Here is a 20,225-nt window from a genome sequence, read left to right on the forward strand (position 1 = left end):
CCTAGATAAAATAGCTATTGGTGCTCAACAAAAGAGGGATCAACTACGAAGGAACAGATTGCAGACCAAACTTAAAATTACACAATCAGTTCTCCAGATAGTTTATTTTGAAGGGAGAAAAAAAAAATCTACAACGTTGAATAAAAATATGGAATTTGCCCTTCTGTAAGTAATTCAAACACGAGAAAATCCAAGTTTGTAATGCTTCCAATGTGCCCAACAGTATTTCTCATACAAAAAATGTTCTGCCATAGAATTCAACAAAGCATTCTTATAAATACTGCAGTGCATTAAAAATGCTAAATGTATATTTTTTACATATAACTTTTGTAATATCTACACATTTTTAAAGTCAGGTTTCTAAGCATTCAGTGGCACATCTCTTAAGTGTTATAATACACTGAGAATAAAGCACATCATTAATATTTTCAATACCTGACATTTATCAAATAGATACACTACTATACAGAGAAACCAGAAACACATACTAGTTTATTCAAGCTCTTAACCACGAGTTATCAACGACTGATATGGTAAGAATGAACCCAACTAAGGAATACCAAAGCAGAGGCAGAGAGACCACAGACTGTGCAAGCTTGTCAGCACCATCACTTTCTTAGTTCTGGGAACGAGTTACACGCTGGTCAGGACTCAAAATGCACCGAGGCTCAGGATGTCATATTCACAAGGACAAACAGAATCCCTGGTCACCAGGACTTCGTGGTGAACTCAAGAGCCCTTTCTCGACCCATTTCTAAAGGTAAGGAAGCTACGGTGGTCACCTTTCATGACAAGTCCAATAAGTATTACAACAAGAACTGCTTATCTGTAATATACCTTGCACTGCTAGAAGCTGCTCCTCTGTGGTCCAACGGGCATTAATTTTCTGATTTGACTACAAAATTAAAGAAAAGTTTCCTAATGAGGATATGAAGACAGACATTTTTTCAAAGTGCTTACTTACTTTTTAAAAAAATTTTCACCAAATCACAGACATCAGATTACTAAAACTCTGATTTTGGAAGATTTCATTTTTATAATTAAATATATATATATATATTCTGAGTTACCTTTTACCCACACAAAAAGATAATGAAAGAGAAATGCACACATTTGGGAGAATGAACAACATTTACATTTATACTCTAGTCAGAAAACCTATTTAAAATAGGCCAAAATAATCACTCATTTTCCAACTACAATGTTCCCATCACTCACTGCACACGTTAATTTTAGCCTCATTTTAAACATTCAAGAAACTTTATTTTGTCTTTATATTGAATCTGTGACCTTTTCTAAAATTTCTTCTCTTTACATTTAGGTGATATTACCTATAATCTAGTATTTTGTTTATGAAATGACTGTGTTGTGCTTTAGAGGCTAAAGAGAAGGCTGCCATTATCCTGTGGGCAGTCTCCTGTGACAATTTTAAAAAAAATAGTGTTGTATAAATTAACACAGAACTGTAGGTCAGGCTTAAACCCTAAACCATTTCTGCAGCAGAAAAGTGACCCACTGACCAAAACCGGTTTGGCTCAGTGGATAGAGCGTCGGTCTGCGGACTGAAAGGTCCCGGGTTCGATTCCGGTCGGGGGCATGTACATTGGTTGCGGGCACATCCCCAGTGTGTGCAGGAGGCAGCTGGTCGATGTTTCTCTCTCATCAATGTTTCTGACTCTCTATCCCTCTCCCTTCCTCTCTGTAAAAAATCAATAAAATATATTTTAAAAAAAAAAAAAGAAAAGTGACCCACTCTAAGAATATCTCCCCCAAGGCCTCCCATATTCCTCTCAATATTTTTGTTTCAAAAAAAATCCTAAGTTTAGGATTTTTATTATGGCAATATTAAACAACCAATCGAATTTCACTGGTGTATACCACGGTTAGTACTCAAGGACCATTGGCAGTAAATGGAGAACAGAAATAAGTACACCAGTCTACAGAGGTTTGCAGTAGAAACTGCCCAGAAAAAGTGCCCTCGTGTGATACAGGGACATGCTGGGCAAAACAGAAAGGCTTCCTTTGAGAAGGGGTGATTAGGTCTTATCTTACTCATGGTCTTAGCAATATGAGTTTCTACAGAGCACACATGTTCTGAGTATCACAAACTCCCTCACCATGTGTGAAGTGGTATAAGTAGGCACTCAGAAGAAAGAATAAAACAAAAATTCAAAATTTAAAAAAATTATTAGAGAAGAAAAAGTAAAACAGGACTTAGAGAAAGGGAGGGAAAAACCTAAAGAAAACACTGAATTCCAAATGATGAGACTAAAACAGAAGAGCAAGCAAGCCAGGCAGACAATGGGCAGTGCTCGGCGTTAGGATACTGGCAATGAAGCAAAGAACAACAGTAAAAAGGTAAAGAGAAAGAGAGAGAATAGGACATACAGAGGCAGTAATTAGAAAAAAGGTTAACTAAGGCTAAAGAAGTGAAAAGAAATAAAGAAAAAGATGATAGAGGAAAAACTAGAAAATTTAAACATACGCTCCCCAGGCAATCTAATGTTACCCTGTCTGTGAAAGGTAGATAAGAGAGGTCCTTGGTACCCAAGGATAATTGATTCTAGAACCTACTTAAAACAGGCCCAAATATTTCAAAGTAAATGGTTAAAATAATAAAGGGTTGATTGCGATTTAATGTGAATATGAAACGAAAACTTACAAAAATTAGTTCATTAAAAATATAATAATGACCTTAACTTATACGTTTCATTTTAATTTTTTGGCATATCTTCTCTGACTATATAATGGTAACCCCCCCCCCCCCAGCTTTGAAATTCATAATATGAGCATAGAATGAGTTATCTCTGTTTTGAAGACTTCAACAATTTCTCAAGGGCCTCTCGATTTTTGGTAATCAAATTATTCTTTTTTGAAATGCTTTTTTATGAGTGATCATCCTTTTTTCTCCAATTTTTAATTTTGTTAGATATCCATCTGTCAACAATGTTGCAAGTGATGAGAGCCATTCTCTTCTATTTTCATAGACTTCATGAAGTTTTGCATCTTTTGCAAGATTTATAATTTCATTTTGTTTTGTTCTGCATTTGCACTGTATGAGCAAGAGAGTAATCAAGCGGTATGTTGATATGATGGATGGGACAGATAACAACTGGAGTTAATTCAGGAAAGGTCGTGAGAAACACTGATCTGGGAAAAGTGGGGAAGAAGGCTAAGGTGATGAATTTAACGTGAGATACACTGAAAATGATATTCAGGGGGAGCTCTGGTTCCACTTGAGGCTAACAGATTCACCTATTCAGACGTTCATGAGGGAAAATAACGGAGGCAAATCTCACTCAGATGTGAGGTTCTAAAATCAGCCCATGAATTTAAAAAGTTTTGTCAAATTTACTTTTGAAATGTTCTCACAAAGGCAGCCATGGAGGAGGGCACACAGGCCCAACGAGTTAGGTATTCTTCCAGCATTGGGATGGGCCACTTGTCTTTTACTTAAATCCCAGATGAAGCCTTTGGCTCGAATTTTGGGTAGTATTGAATGAAAAATACAAACACATATTTAAATACTACAACCTCACTAAGTTCAAGGATATATTCACCTAGGCGGCATGTGGAAGTTAACACTGACTAAAGGGACAGTGGCTCACACTTCCCAGCCTCGTAGCTGCTCACTCAGGGGCATACACTTGATAAATGGAGTTCAGGCAGAATGGCCAGTTTTACTGCGTTTGCTATGACTAAATATTCTTTGTTTTATTTGCAGAATATCTGTCCTTCAATTTGTGTCATTTAAATGTACATTATCAAGTGATAAGATTGGTATTTTCAATGAGAAGAGAGAGAAATGAATTCTGAGGATAAAAAACTTGGAGAATGTCTGTATTTATGTATAGAAAGGAAAATACAGCTGAGACATCTATATAATAATCCTACCTAATAAAAGAGCAATATGCAAATTGACCCTAACTCTGATACACCCACAAGCCACACCCACCAGCCAATCAGGAGCAAATATGCAAATAAACACCAACCAAGATGGCTGCTGCCACAGAAAGCAGGAGGGAGGCTTGGGTTTCCCCAGCAACAGAGGAAGCCAAGCTTTCCACACACCCTGGCAGGCCCAGGCCTCCACTCAAGAATACAAAGTTTCAATTATGGAAGGTAAACAAATCCAAACAGACCAAAGAGCGAGCAGAAGGCTTGGCTTTGCTCCAGGCTACAAAGTTTCAATTGTAGAAGATAAATATATCCCAGATACCAGGGCCTCGGCTTGGGTCGCCAGGGGGCATGGCCGGCCTGCAAACCACCACAGGCCCCTCACCCAGGCCACCCCACGCCCCAAGGCAGGCGTCCTCGAACTACGGCCCGCGGGCCACATGCGGATGTTTTTGCTGTTTTGTTTTTTTACTTCAAAATAAGATATGTGCAGTGTGCATAGGAATTTGTTCATAGTTTTTTTTAAACTACAGTCCGGCCCTCCAACGGTCTGAGGGACAGTGAACTGGCCCCCTGTTTAAAAAGTTTGAGGATCCCTGCCCCAAGGGAATCCCCACCCTGATCTGGGACACCCTTCAGGGCAAACCAGCTGGCCCCCACCCATGCACCAGGCCTCTATCCTATCTAATAAAAGAGTAATATGCAGATTGACCATCACTCCAACACACAAGATCAAGATAGCTGCCCCCATGTGGACACAAGATGGCCAGCAGGGGAGGACATTTGAGAGGGACCAGGCCTGCAAGGGAGGGCAGTTGGGTGCAATCAAGCCTGCAGGGAAGGGCAGTTAGGGGTGACCAGGTTGGCAGAGGAGGGAAGTTGGGGGCAAACAGGCTGGCAGGGCAGTGGTTAGGGGGTGATCAGGCTGGCAGGCAAAAGTGGTTAGGGGCAATCAGGAAGGCAGGCAGGTGAGCAGTTGGGAGCCAGCAGTCCTGGATTGTGAGAGGGATCCCAGATTGGAGAGGGTGGAGGCTGGGCTGAGGGACACTCCCCTACCCCGTGCACGAATTTCGTGTACCGGGCCTCTAGGCTATATAATAAAGATATAATATGCAAATTGACCATCACTCCAACACACAAGATGGCTGGCAGGGGAGGACAGTTAGGGGTAGGCAGAGGAGGGCAGTTGGGGACGACCAGGCCTGAAGGGGAGGACAGTTGGGGGGGAGGGACCCAGGCCTACAGGGGAGGGCAGTTTGGGGGAACCAGCCCTGTAGGAGAGGGCAGTTAGGGGGGACCAGGCTGGCAAGGGAGGGCAGTTAGGGGTGACCGGGCCAGCAGGGGTGGGCAGATGGGGGCAACCAGGCCTGCAGGGGAGGGGAGTTAGGGGCGACCAGGCCGGCAGGGGAGGGCAATTAGGGGTGACCAGGCCAGCAAGGGAGGCCATTTAGGGGCAATCGGGCCAGCAGGGGAGCAGTTAGGTGTTGATCAGGCTGGCAGGGGAGTGGTTAGGGGGTGATTAGGCTGGCAGGCAGAAGCGGTTAGGGGCAGTCAGGCAGGCAGGCAGGCAGGTAAGCGGTTGGGAGTCAGCAGTCCTGGATTGTGAGAGGGATGTCCCAGATTGGAGAGGGTGCACGCTGGGCTGAGGGACACCCTCCCCCGCTCCCCCCCTGGTGCACGAATTTCGTGCACCAGGCCTCTAGTAATAGTTATAAAAGAGAACATAACATCTCAAAAGTTAAAGGAAAAAGAGGTTGACATCTATGTCCAGAGCTCAGAAAAATGCAAAGGAAACAAGGAGTTAGAGCTGTGGAAACTGGTCATTAGCACCAATGTTAACCTTTAAGAAGAAACTTCAGTAGAAAAATGCAGGCCGGGGCGGGGGAGGAGGAGTTGAAATTGTTAAGGAATTAAACAGTCTAGGTGTGACAAAATGGAAGCAATGGAAGAGGGGTCAGACTGAAGGAGAAAAGGAGTAAAAATTATAAATACATAGGATTCTTTTAAGTCACTAATTTTTATATTCTCTTTTAAACCCAAGAAACTTCGGTAGAGGTTAGTTTAGATATCTAGGAATCTGAAACTGTGTGGTAGTTGTGGTTAGCTGGATGGTACCACTGAGAACATTCTACCGCAACCCCAGTCTGAAATACCATTGTTTTAAAAATAATAAAATGTTAATATAAAACAAAATAATCTAATACAGGGTGGGAAAAAGTAGGCTTACAGTTGTGAGTACACAATAGTTTAGTCCTATAGTCAGCATCTTTACTGCATTCTTTCCCTGCTAACTTACTTTGTCTTTATATCTGTCCCATTTTTGTCAGTAGTGGATTTGTAACATCTCTGAGTGGGAAGAGTTAGAAAAGGTCACCAAGTCAAACCTTCCATGCAAGGCCAAAAATTCCATACAACATCCATACGAAAGAATGTCACCAACCCATGCATGAAAACATCCACAGATGGGGGAATTTCTAGCTTCAAAAAGCATTTCTCAGTTTCTTGCTTCCTGGATTAATTAACCTCCTTGCCTCCACCTACCTCCACCCAAAACAAATCAAAGCATAACCAAACATGCCATCACTCCCACCACTCTCATGTACTTTCAAGGAAATACACGAATTTCTATTTGCAGTGTTCTTTGGATTTATCACTTGCTATCCATTTCTACAACTAATATCTGGCCTTACCCGGTGACCCTTTACCATTTACTTTATCACTCATATGCTTGGTATTTTAACAGCTGCAAAGTTTCTAAATTATCCTGTATAATACTGACAGGATAACTTCCCTAAAATTAAAAATTTTCATTATTTCCTTCCTATATTGAAGAAACTAGAAGGTGTTTCCATTTTACTTAATTTAAAAGGTAGACTTCTCTTCCTAGGTCTCACAAGGACTTTTATTCTCTGGTCCTTACCCACTGATCTCTATCATAAAGAAGTCCCTGTTCAGCTCTACCCTGTTAATATCTCTCTCATACCTGGTGGTAACTGGTCCTCTGAATCCAAGTGTACCTTCCTAAGTAGACAATATATTACTTGAGAAAAGACTGATTTACATGGGTTGGTGAATTCTCAGTAGTTATTAGCACAATCATGAGCACATAATAAGTGTTCAGAGAATACCTGTTGATTGGTTTTTAAAAATGCATTTATTTTCTTCCACTGGATGTATATTTTGAATGTACTGCTCAACACCAAACCACTGTTCATGAGTCCCTGTGCCTGTCCTTTTTGTATGTAAAAAAATCCTACTTATCCTTCAAACCTCAGTTGAAACATCCCCCTCTGGGAAGAATTCCCTGATGATCCCAGGTAGAATGAATAATGACCACTTGTTTCCCTTGTTAACACTTCACTTATAAATCTATCATACAACTCTAATCAGTTTCTAGACTGCAAGTTTGTTTTTTTTAAAAGCAGATGGAGAAAAGGAGAAAAAAAGAAAATCCATCTCTTCCTCATTTTTATGGCTCCCCCTTTTCCCAAACACATACTTCCCACAGTGCCTAACTCAGTGCTTTACATGAAATAAGGGATCAATATATATTTATCGAAATATGGACTTTCTTCATCAAAATTTTCCCTAAATGAAAATAACAAATACAACCAAATGAATAAGTAAAGCATTTTAGTAACTGTTTAATTCTAGTTGAGTTACATCATTTAGTAGCCTATTGTTCCAAAAGTTAGTGAACTTCTTTAGGTTAGAAATTCTAAGGTGATAGATTAAATGATTTTTCAAGGTCTTTACTATGACTGTAAATCTAGTATTTTGAAATATGTGTATCTATTCAATTTGCTCTCCCCTGAAAAACAAAAGGAATAATAAATATGTTGGGCACTTTCTATATGATAAAACATACATGCATTTTCAAGTCATATGAGTTCAATAAATCAAGCTCAAAGTAATATTCAAACTTCAAAGTACAAATGGTAGAGTTAAGATTGTAGTTGTTTCATTTTGATTTATTTTTACAATAAACCAAAAGATGTAATAAATGTTCAGTAACTTCTAGCCCAATAAATGGATTTAAATGGGAGAATCTATTATACGATTTTGCTGTTACATGAAAACCTCCAAAACTAAGAGGCAGTTATTAATCTAAGACTCCAACTGGAATCTAAGAATCTGAAATCTAGCCAGAGGTTCACTATTTATAAGACATGTGACCTTGATCAAGTCAGTTAACCTCTCTGAGGCCCAGTTTCCTCATGTAAAAGAATAGTATTTGCTTCATCTACTTCTTTGGATTTCTGAGAGCATTAAATTAGGTAGCACATAGGAAAGTTGTAAGTGCTATTACTCTTGTACATCTTACTTTATATAATGTTAATGAGTGTGATGATCCTGTACTTTTCTGGAAAGTTTGAGATTAGAATGATCATTTTCTTGAAAATTTGGTAGACTTTTTCTGTAAAAGTGTTTGGGCCTGGTATTTTCTCTGAGAAAAAATGTTAAATTTTTATTTCTTTTTATTTAATGCTTATAAATTATTCAGGTTTTCTTCCTTTCCAAGATAATTTTGGTAAGACATATTTTCTTGGAATTTCTAAGTTTTGTTTAAATTTTCAAACACATTCGCATAAAGTTCTTCATGGTATCCCATCATGTTTTCAATACCTGCTGCAATTTTACATTTAATTATTAAGTTATATTTTTATATTATAGGCATTTTTGCTGCAATAATATAAAAATTATAGTAGTATTTTTGGTATCACATTATCTTTAAATAAATAAATGTCACCAGAATGTTTGTCAGTTTACCTGAGTTTGGGATGATATTAGTCTATGTATATTTCATTCTTTTCCATTTCCCAATCTTGAAAGAGATTATTCAAAGCAAACACAACTTTCTCCCTGATTCTGTTTTCTGAAAGGCTATACTGAGTAAGATGGCAGAGGGTGCACTGGTTCTGAAGCATTTCTGCTTTGCCCCTCCCAGCCCTTCACACACACTCATTTGCAGATATTTCAACCTGTGATTTAGTTGGGGGAGTGGGGAAATGTCCCATTAGGACCAAATAAAATTATTTGGTTAGTACATAAACAGAAAGGCAAGTCCAGGATATGAAGCATAACATAGTAATCTTTAAAAAACATAGAGAGAAAAAAGATTTTATAATAGAAGCTCTGTAAAAAGACTTGATTGAACCTTATGGGCATTTAATGCCTATAATTATCACAAATAGCAAAAACATTAAGTTTCAGTTGAAATACAAGCAAGATTTGAGAAAACGGTCAATCTATTTATTGTTTTTACATTTCATATTCTCAGGGATATTAAATACAAGAATGTAAGTTCGCATACTAAAATCCTAACTAGGCATCTCAGCTAAAGGACAAATACCTTAAATTAAAATTGAAAACTGTTAAAATTAGCTCTATATTTGGTGATCTTTTTCTTGCTGTGTTACCAATTCACACAAGCAGAAAAGGGCTTTGAGCAAACACTGCTGCAGACCCAGAAATGGACTGGCTTGCTCATCAATGACCTTCTAGTTTTGCGTACACTGAGCCTACTTGTATAGCTATATTTCCTAATTACTTTGCTTGACAGGAACTGCTAAAGGCAGAAAGGAAAAATTATTCAACTTAAATTATTAGCCAAGTCTCAAAAGGCTATGACAAAATAGACATAATAAATTATCCATATTATAAAACCTTAAACCTTCAAAGTATTAACAATACATGTGACCAAAATAGTAGCCGAACACTGGATAACTCAAAGAACAAGGTTAGTCACATACATTCTTCAATGACGTACCTCAGGAGGTTTGAATTCTTCAATTCCCCCTTCCATTTTCTGTTTAAGTGCACTGTTTACTTGCTTAGCATTCTGAACCTTCAATAAAAATAACCCAAAATATAAATCAGAACACGTACTTAGATGAGTACTCACTAAATGAAAAGGATATGTACCAAACCCTCTTAAATTTTATTTCAGGAGGATAGACACTTATCACAATTAGGGTGCAATATTCCACTCATTCAACTAATATACACATCAACTTATATACATATAATCTATCTAACAGATTACTAGACATAGTTCACAAATCATAGTATTTGAATATCTTTTAACAATATCTCTTATAACCAAATATAACTGATATATAGGAATTAAAATCCATCAGTATTTTTCATTACCATAATGTATTTTATTTTTATTGATTTCAGAGAGGAAAAGAGAGGGAGAGAAAGATAGAAATATCAATGATGAGAGAGAATCATTGATTAGCTGCCTCCTCCACGCCCTCACCTGGGGATTGAGCCCGCAACCTGGGCATATCCCCTAACAAGAAATCAAATCATGCCCTCTTGGTTCATAGGTTGACGCTCAACCACTGAGGCACGATGACTGGGCATCATTAATGTTTTGATCAATAACAAGGAGTTATCAACAAGACAGTTATTGTCAGGCAAGAGGGGTAAAGGGCACAAGGCAGCAGATATGGGATTAAAAATGAGGGATTTGATTGAAAGGGAATTTCAGAGATAAAACTCACATAATTTGGTTACTACTTGGTTTGTGTGTGTTGGGGCAGTGATACTGGCAAGGGATGAATCAAAGATGATTCTGATGTTTCAACAGAGAACATTTGGGTGTTAGATTAAATATCTAGCAGGTAGCTGGAAATACAGTTACAGAGTTTGGGAGAAAGTCACAGCTTGAGAAGTAGATTCAGAAGTTACTAGCATATAATGTAAGGTTGGCTGGTATAGACAAAGAAAGTACAGTTTTAGAAGAGTAACTAGACCTAAGGGATAAACAACAACAGAAACAAACAAAAAAGGGAAAAGATGACTGAGAAAGGCCAGAGACCAAATAACGTCATTCACTGAGTACTTACTATGTGCTAGGCACTGTTTTAGGAACTTATGATATATTATCTTGTTTAATTTCTCCCAACCATCACATTATTATCCACATTTTAAGATGAGGAAACTCAAGTTAAGAGAAGTTGAGCAGCTTCCCTAAAGTTACATGGGAAGTAGATAGTGCAACCAGGGTTAGAACCTAGGTTCACTGACTCCAGATGCTGACTCTTAACCACTACCTGATGATGATGATACTTTTGTACTACTACTACTACTACTACTACTACTACTACTGGTGATGATGATGATGATGAGGATGAAGAGAGTAGCCACTATTCCTTCAAATGTGCCAAACACTGCTAAAAAATCTACAGGCATCATCTCAAATAATTCCCAACAACCTGTAGGAAAAGTATGATTTTTATCCCCAATTTCATAGATAAAATATTGAAACAGAGAGATTCTACTATTTCCTAAGATCACAGAGCTAACAGGTAGCAATGCTGGGATTCAAACCTAGACTAGACAGAGGTATCTTTCAATTTGGAAACAAGGTAAATTTTAAAGAACAAAGCTTATGTAAATGGGTCACGAGAAAAATATGAAAAATTTTGAGTTTACTGAGGTAAAGTGGATAAGCAAAATGGACAGAATCATTAAAACTATGACTTTTATAAAATACCTGGCGTTTTAAAGAAATCAACTCCATGTCCAGTTGCCTGAGGATAGTGTTGGCTGCATTGGGACTACAGGAAACAGCTACCACATCTTCCTGGGTTAAATACATGCCCTTAGGTGGACGGCACTTAGAACGCTGAGAATGATGGCGATGTTGTAAACTCTGATACTCTCTCCTTCCAAGTCCAATCTTGCTAGTTTGGACAGGTTGTTCAGTATTACCCTAGAAGAACAAAGATAGAATAACAGGTCGTTTCATTTTGAACATAAGGAGAAAACTGTCTGTTACCAGTAGAAGTATCTGCTGCAGTAAGTACATCTAGAAAAACACTTCTAACCAATTAGATTATGCATGAGTCCGAACACACACGCACACACATAGCTCACCAGTTGGGGAAAAAGAAGTATGCAACATAATGTATTCTTGATTCATCCACTCAATAAAATGTTTGATTTCTACACCCAGAAGACTTGGAACAAAAGAAAAAATAGTTGAATTCTAAACTATTCCTGTTTGTTCAAAAGGGGATTTATTTTCCCTAAGCAGTAAAGGGCAAAACAAAAACAGTGCTATTAACATCAAGTACAAAGTTTTTATAAGAAAGTAAGTAGCCTAACTGGTGTGGCTCAGTGGTTGAGTGTCGACCTATGAACCAGGAGGTCACGGTTTGATTCTTGGTCAGGGCACATGCCTCGGTTGTGGGCTCAATCCCCAGTGTGGGGCATGCGGGAGGCAGCCGATAAGTGATACTCTCATCACTGATGTTTCTATTTCTTCCTTGCTCTCTGAAATCAATAAAATATATATAAAATGAAAGTAAGAAAAGGTGTAAATTAGGAATTACGATAAGTGGCAGATTAGACAGCTCATAAAAAAAGGTAACTTTTCATTCTCACTTTAGAGTTGTTGAAAGAGAAGTATGCTGCTAACGAAAGGTTAAAAAGGACACAATTATCTTAATCATGACAACATTTCAAAACGTTAAGTCTATCTGTGAATAAAACAAAATGTGAATTTACATTTTGGAAGACATTAAGAAATTTTTAAGAATGATAACCATGAACTAAGCAGGATTTCATTATTACTTGCAATATTCTTAAAGTATGATATAAAAATATAATGTTATTTTGTGCTTGTGAGACAGGAATCCATAAGAAACTGTGTCCATTAGGTTGAAGGCTATTTCACAGAACAGACTTAATCCAATTCTTTAGAAAAGGAACTCTGAGCAAAAGTTATAAAATAATTGTATAATAAAGCAAAATCCACTTTGTTGCTTAAAATCCAACTCAAAGTCACACATGGCAGACTTGATGCTGAGGGAAACGCCTCCCAATTCAGCACTCCTCAACTTGCTGGATACATTTTTTAAAAAAATCTTTTAAAATTCATTTTCGAGCTGGTAAGAAGTGAGGAAATTCCTCAAAGACCAGAAATGTTGAGAAAGCAGGAATCCAGAGGGATAAGTATGCAGGAGATAGCATTTGCCTAAAGCCCATGCCTCAGTGGACAGCAGACACAGGGCCTAGGAGATAAAGTCAGAACTCTGGAAGGGACTTCATCATTGCCAGCAGAAAAATGTCCCTGTCCTGCAGAGAGAGAGGATGATTAAAGGGAGTCATGCCTACCTTATCTTTGGCTGAATGGAAAAGAAACCAAAACAAGTCTCCCTGAGAATCCCTAACCATAGGCCTACATTCAAGCAGGTTTGAGGACTAGCTTGAAAAATCCAAAATCCAAAATCTTAAGTGTCTCAGATGATGTGCTTTCAGACACTTAACAGAAGCAAATGCAAACTGTCTCTAGAAAAATGCACTTTAAACCCAGGTCTCAAAATTTTTCTCAAGTATGCTCGAAGGAAAATGAGCTCACAGCTATTAATTGCTATACAAGTTCTGTGAGTGACAGACAAAGAAGCAAACAATAGAACTATACCTGCAAAGCCTACAGATATTAGCATTACTAAAGGTACCTCAATAAATGTGTTATATGTGTACAAAGAAATAAAAGAATTAGGCTGGGTAGATCAGTTGGTTAGAGCATTGTCCTGATATGCCCAAGTTGCAGCTTCGATCTCTGGTCAGGGCACATACAAGAAGCAACCGATAAATGCGCAAATAAGTGGAACAACAACTCGGTAATTCTCTCTCTCTCCCCATCTCTAAAATCACTAAGAAAAATAAAAGGGCCCTGTCCCACACACCAAAAGGTTCTTCTCTCTCTAAAGATCAGTAAGATCATGCCCTTGGGTGAGGATTTAAAAAAAAAAGAATTGAAAATATGGAATGTTCTTATAATGAATGAGTCGATCAAAACAGATGAAGCAAAGAAACTAAATATAATATTTAGAAATAAAAAACATTAGAAACAAAATTAGAAACTCAATGGATGGGTTACTTAGCAGATTAGACAGAGCTCAAAAAAACTGTTGACTTAGAATGTACATATAAGAAAAATGGCTATAATGTATTATAGAAATATGGAAAGACAAAAAAGTGGAAAATATGAGTGGTTAAGAGATTAAGTGTAAGTCCATTATATTTCTAAAGGGATTCCCAAAGGAAAGGATAGAGAGAATGAAGGACAAGCAATATTCAGAGGCAATAAATAAGAATTTTACAGAACTTAAGAAGACATAACTTTCAGAAAATTACAATGAATCCAAAGTAAGTTAAAAAAAAGAAATCCATACTCAGATACATCAAAGTGAAACTACAGAACACTCAAGACAAAGAAGAGATCATAAAAGTTGATAGAGAAAAAGACAAATTACCTCCAAAGGGATGATAATTAGCCTGACAGTAGACTTCTCTATAGCAGGGATAGAAATCAGAAGCAATAAAATAATATCTATAAATATTAACTGTCAATTTAGGAGTGTAACCCCAACAAAACTAAGATTTCAAGAAGAATTGAGAAACAGACATTCCGGACATTACAAAACTTACTGCATTTATAACTAAGAGGCCCTCAATAAATTAACTTGGAATGGACATACTTCAGTAAAAAGGGAAATTATTATTTTTATTTTCCAAATACATTTTTATTTATTTTGGAGAAGGGATAGCTAGAAACATCAATGATGAGAGAGAATCACTGATCGGCTGCCTCCTGCATGCCCCCTACTGGGGATTGAGCCCGCAACCCAGGCATGTGCCCTGACTAGGAATCGAACCATGACTTCCAAGTTCATAGGTCAACGCTCAACCACTGAACCACACCAGCTGGGCAAAGGGAAATTATTTTTGAAGAAAAGTCTTAAGTTATTTCTGAAGAAAAGATTTAAGAAAGAATGGTAAGCAAAATAAATTTTAAACATGTGGGTAAAACTAAATATACACTGACTATATGTTTAATTTATAAATTTAAACCAAGATGTAACTAAAACTGAACAAATATAACTTACAAATCTGAAATCAATAAAAATATATTTTAAAAATAGAAATAATTTCCTGGTCAAGACACATGCCCGTGTATTGGGCTTGGTCCCCAGTGGGGGGCGTGCAGGAGGCAGCCGATGCATGATTCTCTCTCATCATTGATGTTTCTATCTTTCTCTCCCTACCTCTCTGAAATCAATACAAAATATTTTTAAAAAAGAACAATCTTCTATCCATGAAATTGTGAAAAAAGAAATTTGTGCTAGTTTTGCTAACATACCTCAAACTGCAAAAGTTATGGCCACCATGGGTGGTAACTACTCAGTTAAGATAGAAAAGGCATTAAATTTGTGGGTGGAAGATAAACAGAAAACTTATGTTCCAATTGACGGTGTGTTGAGCCAAAAGCACTGAACCTTTATCAATGCTTCAGCAAGGGATCCCTGAAAGGAGCGACACTAAGCCATTTACTGCAAGTAAGGGATGGTTACACAGATTCAGGAAGAGGTTTGGATTGAAAAATATAAGAATTACTGCCGAGGAAGAGCTGTTGCCCCAGTTACAACAGTTATATAAATTAAGGAAAAAGGTGTGTATTCATAGGCGAAAACATACCATATATAGGGTACAGTACTAACTGTGGTTTCAGGCATCTACTGGGGTGTTAGAACGTATCCTCTGTACATAAGGGGGGAAACTACTGTATCCTAAAACAGAATAATATTAGAGACCCAGTGCACAGGAGCCCTCTGGCCTGTGGGGATTGGGTCGAAACCGGCAGTCTGACATCCTCCAAGGGGTCCCAGATTGCCAGAGAGTGCAGGCCAGGCCGAGGGACCCCACCGGTGCATGAATCCATGTACCAGGCCTCTAGTAAACACTATAATACAGCAATAAAAAGAACTGCAAAAACATATTGGGCAACAACAACAACAAAACACTGCTAGTAATTAGCTGGAATATATACAACATGATTCCATTTAAATTAAGTATGAAATGGACAAAACTAAACGAGAGTTGCTCAGAAATACATACATATGTGATAAAACAATTAAAATAAGGGAAGTGACTAACTGATAAATTTCAGGATAGGGTTCTCTTTCCAGGATAGAGGTTCCCTCTGGAGAGAAGGGAGGGGAGAGTGTAATTAAGGAAACACGCACAGGACTTCTGTTTAAGTTCAGCGATGGACACACTGGTGTTTATTTTATTATTATTCTTTATACTGTACACATCTCAGGTAAGTGTAGTTCACGATTTTAAAAGTCAGATCTGTATTAAAGGCAATAATATAGTATCATTCCCTGCCGGATGTCCCTATCATCTGTGAAAGAGCAGAGAAATGAATGAAGCTGCTGACATGCACTGTCAGTCCTGGACTACAACCCTTTTTACTTTTTAACTTATTCTCCCATCACATTATTTACTAACTAGTGGCCCAATGCACGAAGGTTCGTGCAAGAATGGGCCTTCCTTCCCCTGGCTGCTGGCACCGCCTTTGCTCCGGCCCGGAGCCACCTTTCGGTCTTCGCTCTGGCCCAGAGCTGCCTTTCCGCCTTCCCATGCTGCCCAGAGGCCCGGAGCAGCGCAGAACGCCTGCGTCGTCGCCATGGTGACAACACAAGCGTCCTGCCCCCAACCGCTCAGCACCTGTGTATGCAAATTAACCTGCCATCTTTGTTGGGTTAATTTGCATACTCACTCCTGATTGGCTTGTGGGTGTCGCGAAGGTATGGTTGAGTTGCATCTTTCTCTTTTATTAGTGTAGATAGAATGAACTCACAGGCAAACAAAGACAAAATTTGTATGTATCACCTTGCATAGATGGACAAAACAATGTTACTTTCACTATTCCATAGCTACCTATAGCCTTGACCCATCAACATTAGGACTTTTTTTTACAATTATACAATTCCTTGCCTTAATAAATGAGCATGTATAAAAATTTAGCCTGTTCTTAATGATTTTAAGTCATCATTATTATCATCACATTGAGGAATATGTGTGCTTTGCTAGTTAGGGATTCTTCCATCTCTTCCATTGAGGCAGCTTTCAATTTTCACTGCTGTCAGTATACCTGTACTCATTTCTAAGTTGGTATAATACGAAACAAAGAAATGTTTTCAAGAAAAAGTGGGTAGGCCCTGGCTGGGTAGCTCAGTTGGCTAGAGCATCATTCTGATAGGCCAAGGTTGCAGGTTGGATCTCTGGTCAGGGCACAGAGAGGAATCAACCATTGATTCCTAAAATCAATAAAATAAAAATTAAAAAAAGAAAGAAAAAGCGCTAACAACCAGAAAGCTTAATTTTACACGAAATACATGAGGGTATTTTATTTCCTTTCTATGGATTAAAGAGTAGGGATCGTGACAGGGTTTTTGATACTTCTGAATGGACATGATAACCAAAAATTACTCAAATCATTGGCTAATTGAAGTTGCAGATATTAAAGCTTTTCCAAAAAACTCTAATTAATATTAGAATTTATGACCTCCTAAAATCATTATGTAAAAACATTTTTCTTATATGAAGAAAAGAGTCTTTTTTTTTTTTAGTGGCTCTGTAGAGTAATTTCACAAGCACTCTGATGATCGCCATTACCTCTTTCTTGGCTTCTTTTTTGGGATCATAATCACTATCGTTTCCATCCATTGGATGTGTTTCTTCCACATCATCATCACTGGGAAGAGACAGAGATTAGTAAACTTAATTTCTTTCTTTTTATTCTATTCCAGTGCTCTTATCAAATGGTAATATACTTGCTAATAATTTTACTAAATATTCCCCAACAGAACAAGGGTTGTCCCTGAGGAGATAAGCTTTTAAAATTTAGATTTCTGTAGTTTAGAAATATTTAAGGCATACAGAATCATTTTAGCTAACATATCCAGCTAATTATCTTTCCTAAATAAATAAGGAAGATATTTAGAAAGAAATATTATTTGGGAAAGAGGACACATATTAACTTGATGTAATACTTATTATTTCAGTTCTCCAGTTGGATAATAAAGACAGACAAAAACCAGTAAGCAAAATTATTTTATACTGCCATAAAGATACAGCTACAGTAACATGGACTTCAGAGTCACTCAGGTAACTGTGGAAAGAGCATCTTCTAGAGAATGTATTTATTAGATCCTAAATATATGTATTAAATATATTACTACTAAAAGAAGCATTTGTGATTACAATCAAACACAGCTCAAATATAACTCAGTTGCAATGTTCACTGGCTATGATTAACAGTTCAGAGTTGAAGAGAGTTCTTACTACTAAGATTTTTGATCACTCAGCCCTTCCTATCAGAGCAGAAACATGAATGTAAGAGTAAGAAGTACTTACAATATGTTGTGATAATTTTTCTGCCTTAGGAAATGTAATCAATCCAATACAGTGTCCCTATCAATGTAACTATATAAAGGCATCCAACCTACCTGTCACCCTGATTATGTCTATTAGCTAGTTTCCGAGCCTGGCGATCCATCAAGCTTGTCCTAGATCGAGTTTTTTTCCAGGAATAGTAATATTTTACAAGACTAGCAATGGTCTTATCTGGAAGCTTTAAAAAAAAAATCATGTTAATATCAGCAAGTTTAATTCATAAATTCCAATGAACAGAATATTTCTGATATTATTCTTTGATACTTAGCAAACAAAGGCATAGGTAAAACATTTTCATGAGTACCTTTATAAATTATAAAGATAAAAACTGTGTTGTGGTCATAGTACTCCACCCACACCTATGACACTGACACTGTTGAATAAACATGCCTATTTGTTCTGAGGGAGAGGAAAGACGTCACAAACATAGTGAGAATGGCCCCAGAAGTCCTCAACACAGTCAATGCTATAGTATTTAATATTTGTTTTCCTTAAAGAATTACTCAATTCTTTTTTCCCTCTGTAAATTAGAATTTTTTATTGATATGTAATTCACATATCATAAAAATCTCCAATCTAAAGTGTACAAGTCAGTGGTTTTTAGTATATTCGCTATTCGCTAGTATGTGTAACCATCACTAAATTCCCGACATTTTCATAACCTTGAAAAGAAATCCTTAGCAGTCATCCTTATTCTCTCCTTAACCTAGTCTTCATGGATTTGCCTATTCTGAACACTTCATATAAATGAAATCATACAATATGTGACCTTTGATGTCTTAATATGAAGAAAAAAAGTCTTTTTTTTTAGTGGATCTGTAGAACAATTTTACAATATGCTTCTTTCAGTTAGCATATGTCCCAGAAAAGCTACTGAATTCTTAACAATGATTTTTTGGAATCATTTTGTTTTAAATCCAGGTTTTAAAATGAGAAATAATGCAAATAGACTTTAGCTACCAAATAAAGTCTTTGAGCAAAAACTGACAAATGATCATGCACTGATTTGTCATCCAGGCAAACAAGAATGCACACTCCCAATCAAAAATGTTCTTTTCGATTATGGAAGACACTTAGATATATTTGCAAACGTTATCTAGTTTTTATCCATTCAGGTTAAAAGTGTTTAATGCAGCACTTCTCAGGTTTATATTATTTTGACACAATACTAAAAACTTAAGAGCTAGAAGTAAAAAGCGATTTTTTAATTAAAAAAAAAAAAGCAACAGCACTTGGACAATATTGAATTACAGAATATTTAAAAATTGATGTTCATATCTAAAGGAATATAAATTAGAAAATAAAATCCTTATGTTAAAAAATGAAACATTTAAAAATAAAATTATGATTTTTTTCCTGGAATGAAACTTTTTAAACAATACCATTACACATATATTTAGGTCATAATAAAAATTAATTTATTACAATGAAATAGCAAATAACTGTCATGCCTTAGAATGGTTGTAGACAATAGGATTCTACGCAAATATACCTATTTCAAAATATTTTTAAAAATTAACATGATTGGAAAACTTGTTTTCTATTTAATAATTAGGAAGTTTAATATCAGCATAAAATATCATGCAGGTATGAATCACAGTAAGACCAAAATTACCATACCATTTGTTGAATCCTGTGAAAGCTCTTCCCATGAAAACTAAAGGCTTGTTCAAATAGGACTTTATCTTCCACTGTCCACTCATCCGGAAAGGGAGTAAAATTAGGGAGATCAGCAAGGGACTTCTCAATGTTATGTTTATGCCAGAACAACATGCCAAGTGCCTTTGAAGAGAAATCAATCCCCTTTGGTTTTTAATGGACTTACGTTCCATCACACTTAAGAGAATTAAATACAAATTATGTTAAAATCTTAAGCCTATGACTTCAACTAAAGATACACTCACAGTTTGGGGTTTTAAACAGGGTTGCCCAAGTAGCAGACCTCACTTATTATTTCTTTTAAATCAATGCCTCAGAACAGTGAATGTTCTTGCATACCATGTCTGCTGCAGAATCTAGTCACTGAGGAGAGTGACCATGATTACTAAGCAGGTTTGAAGGCT

At 37.1% G+C, this 20,225-nt stretch overlaps 1 protein-coding gene across 9 annotated transcripts in view; it reads right to left on the reverse strand.

The window, feature by feature from the left end:
• The window catches only part of RCOR3 (REST corepressor 3), a 45,623-nt gene that overhangs the window by 10,423 nt on the left and 14,975 nt on the right, over positions 1-20,225 (reverse strand). For 7 of the 9 annotated variants that reach the window (XR_013813001.1, XM_079761936.1, XM_079761938.1 and 4 more), the window contains 6 exons: positions 19,783-19,944; positions 18,216-18,340; positions 17,383-17,461; positions 11,405-11,623; positions 9,668-9,745; positions 838-895 (listed from right to left, as the gene is read on the reverse strand). Coding sequence is in view for 8 of the 9 variants with exons in the window: in XM_079761936.1 (XP_079618062.1) it covers positions 838-895; positions 9,668-9,745; positions 11,405-11,623; positions 17,383-17,461; positions 18,216-18,340; positions 19,783-19,944 (721 nt within the window). In the remaining variant the exon portion in view is untranslated. Of the gene's footprint in view, positions 1-837; positions 896-9,667; positions 9,746-11,404; positions 11,624-17,382; positions 17,462-18,215; positions 18,341-19,782; positions 19,999-20,225 lie in introns of all 9 variants that reach the window. The other 2 variants (XM_079761940.1, XM_079761937.1) reach the window with 2 other exon arrangements.

The sequence above is a fragment of the Cnephaeus nilssonii genome (genome assembly GCF_951640355.1).
Source record: "Cnephaeus nilssonii genome assembly, chromosome: 21".
NCBI lineage: Eukaryota > Metazoa > Chordata > Mammalia > Chiroptera > Vespertilionidae > Cnephaeus > Cnephaeus nilssonii.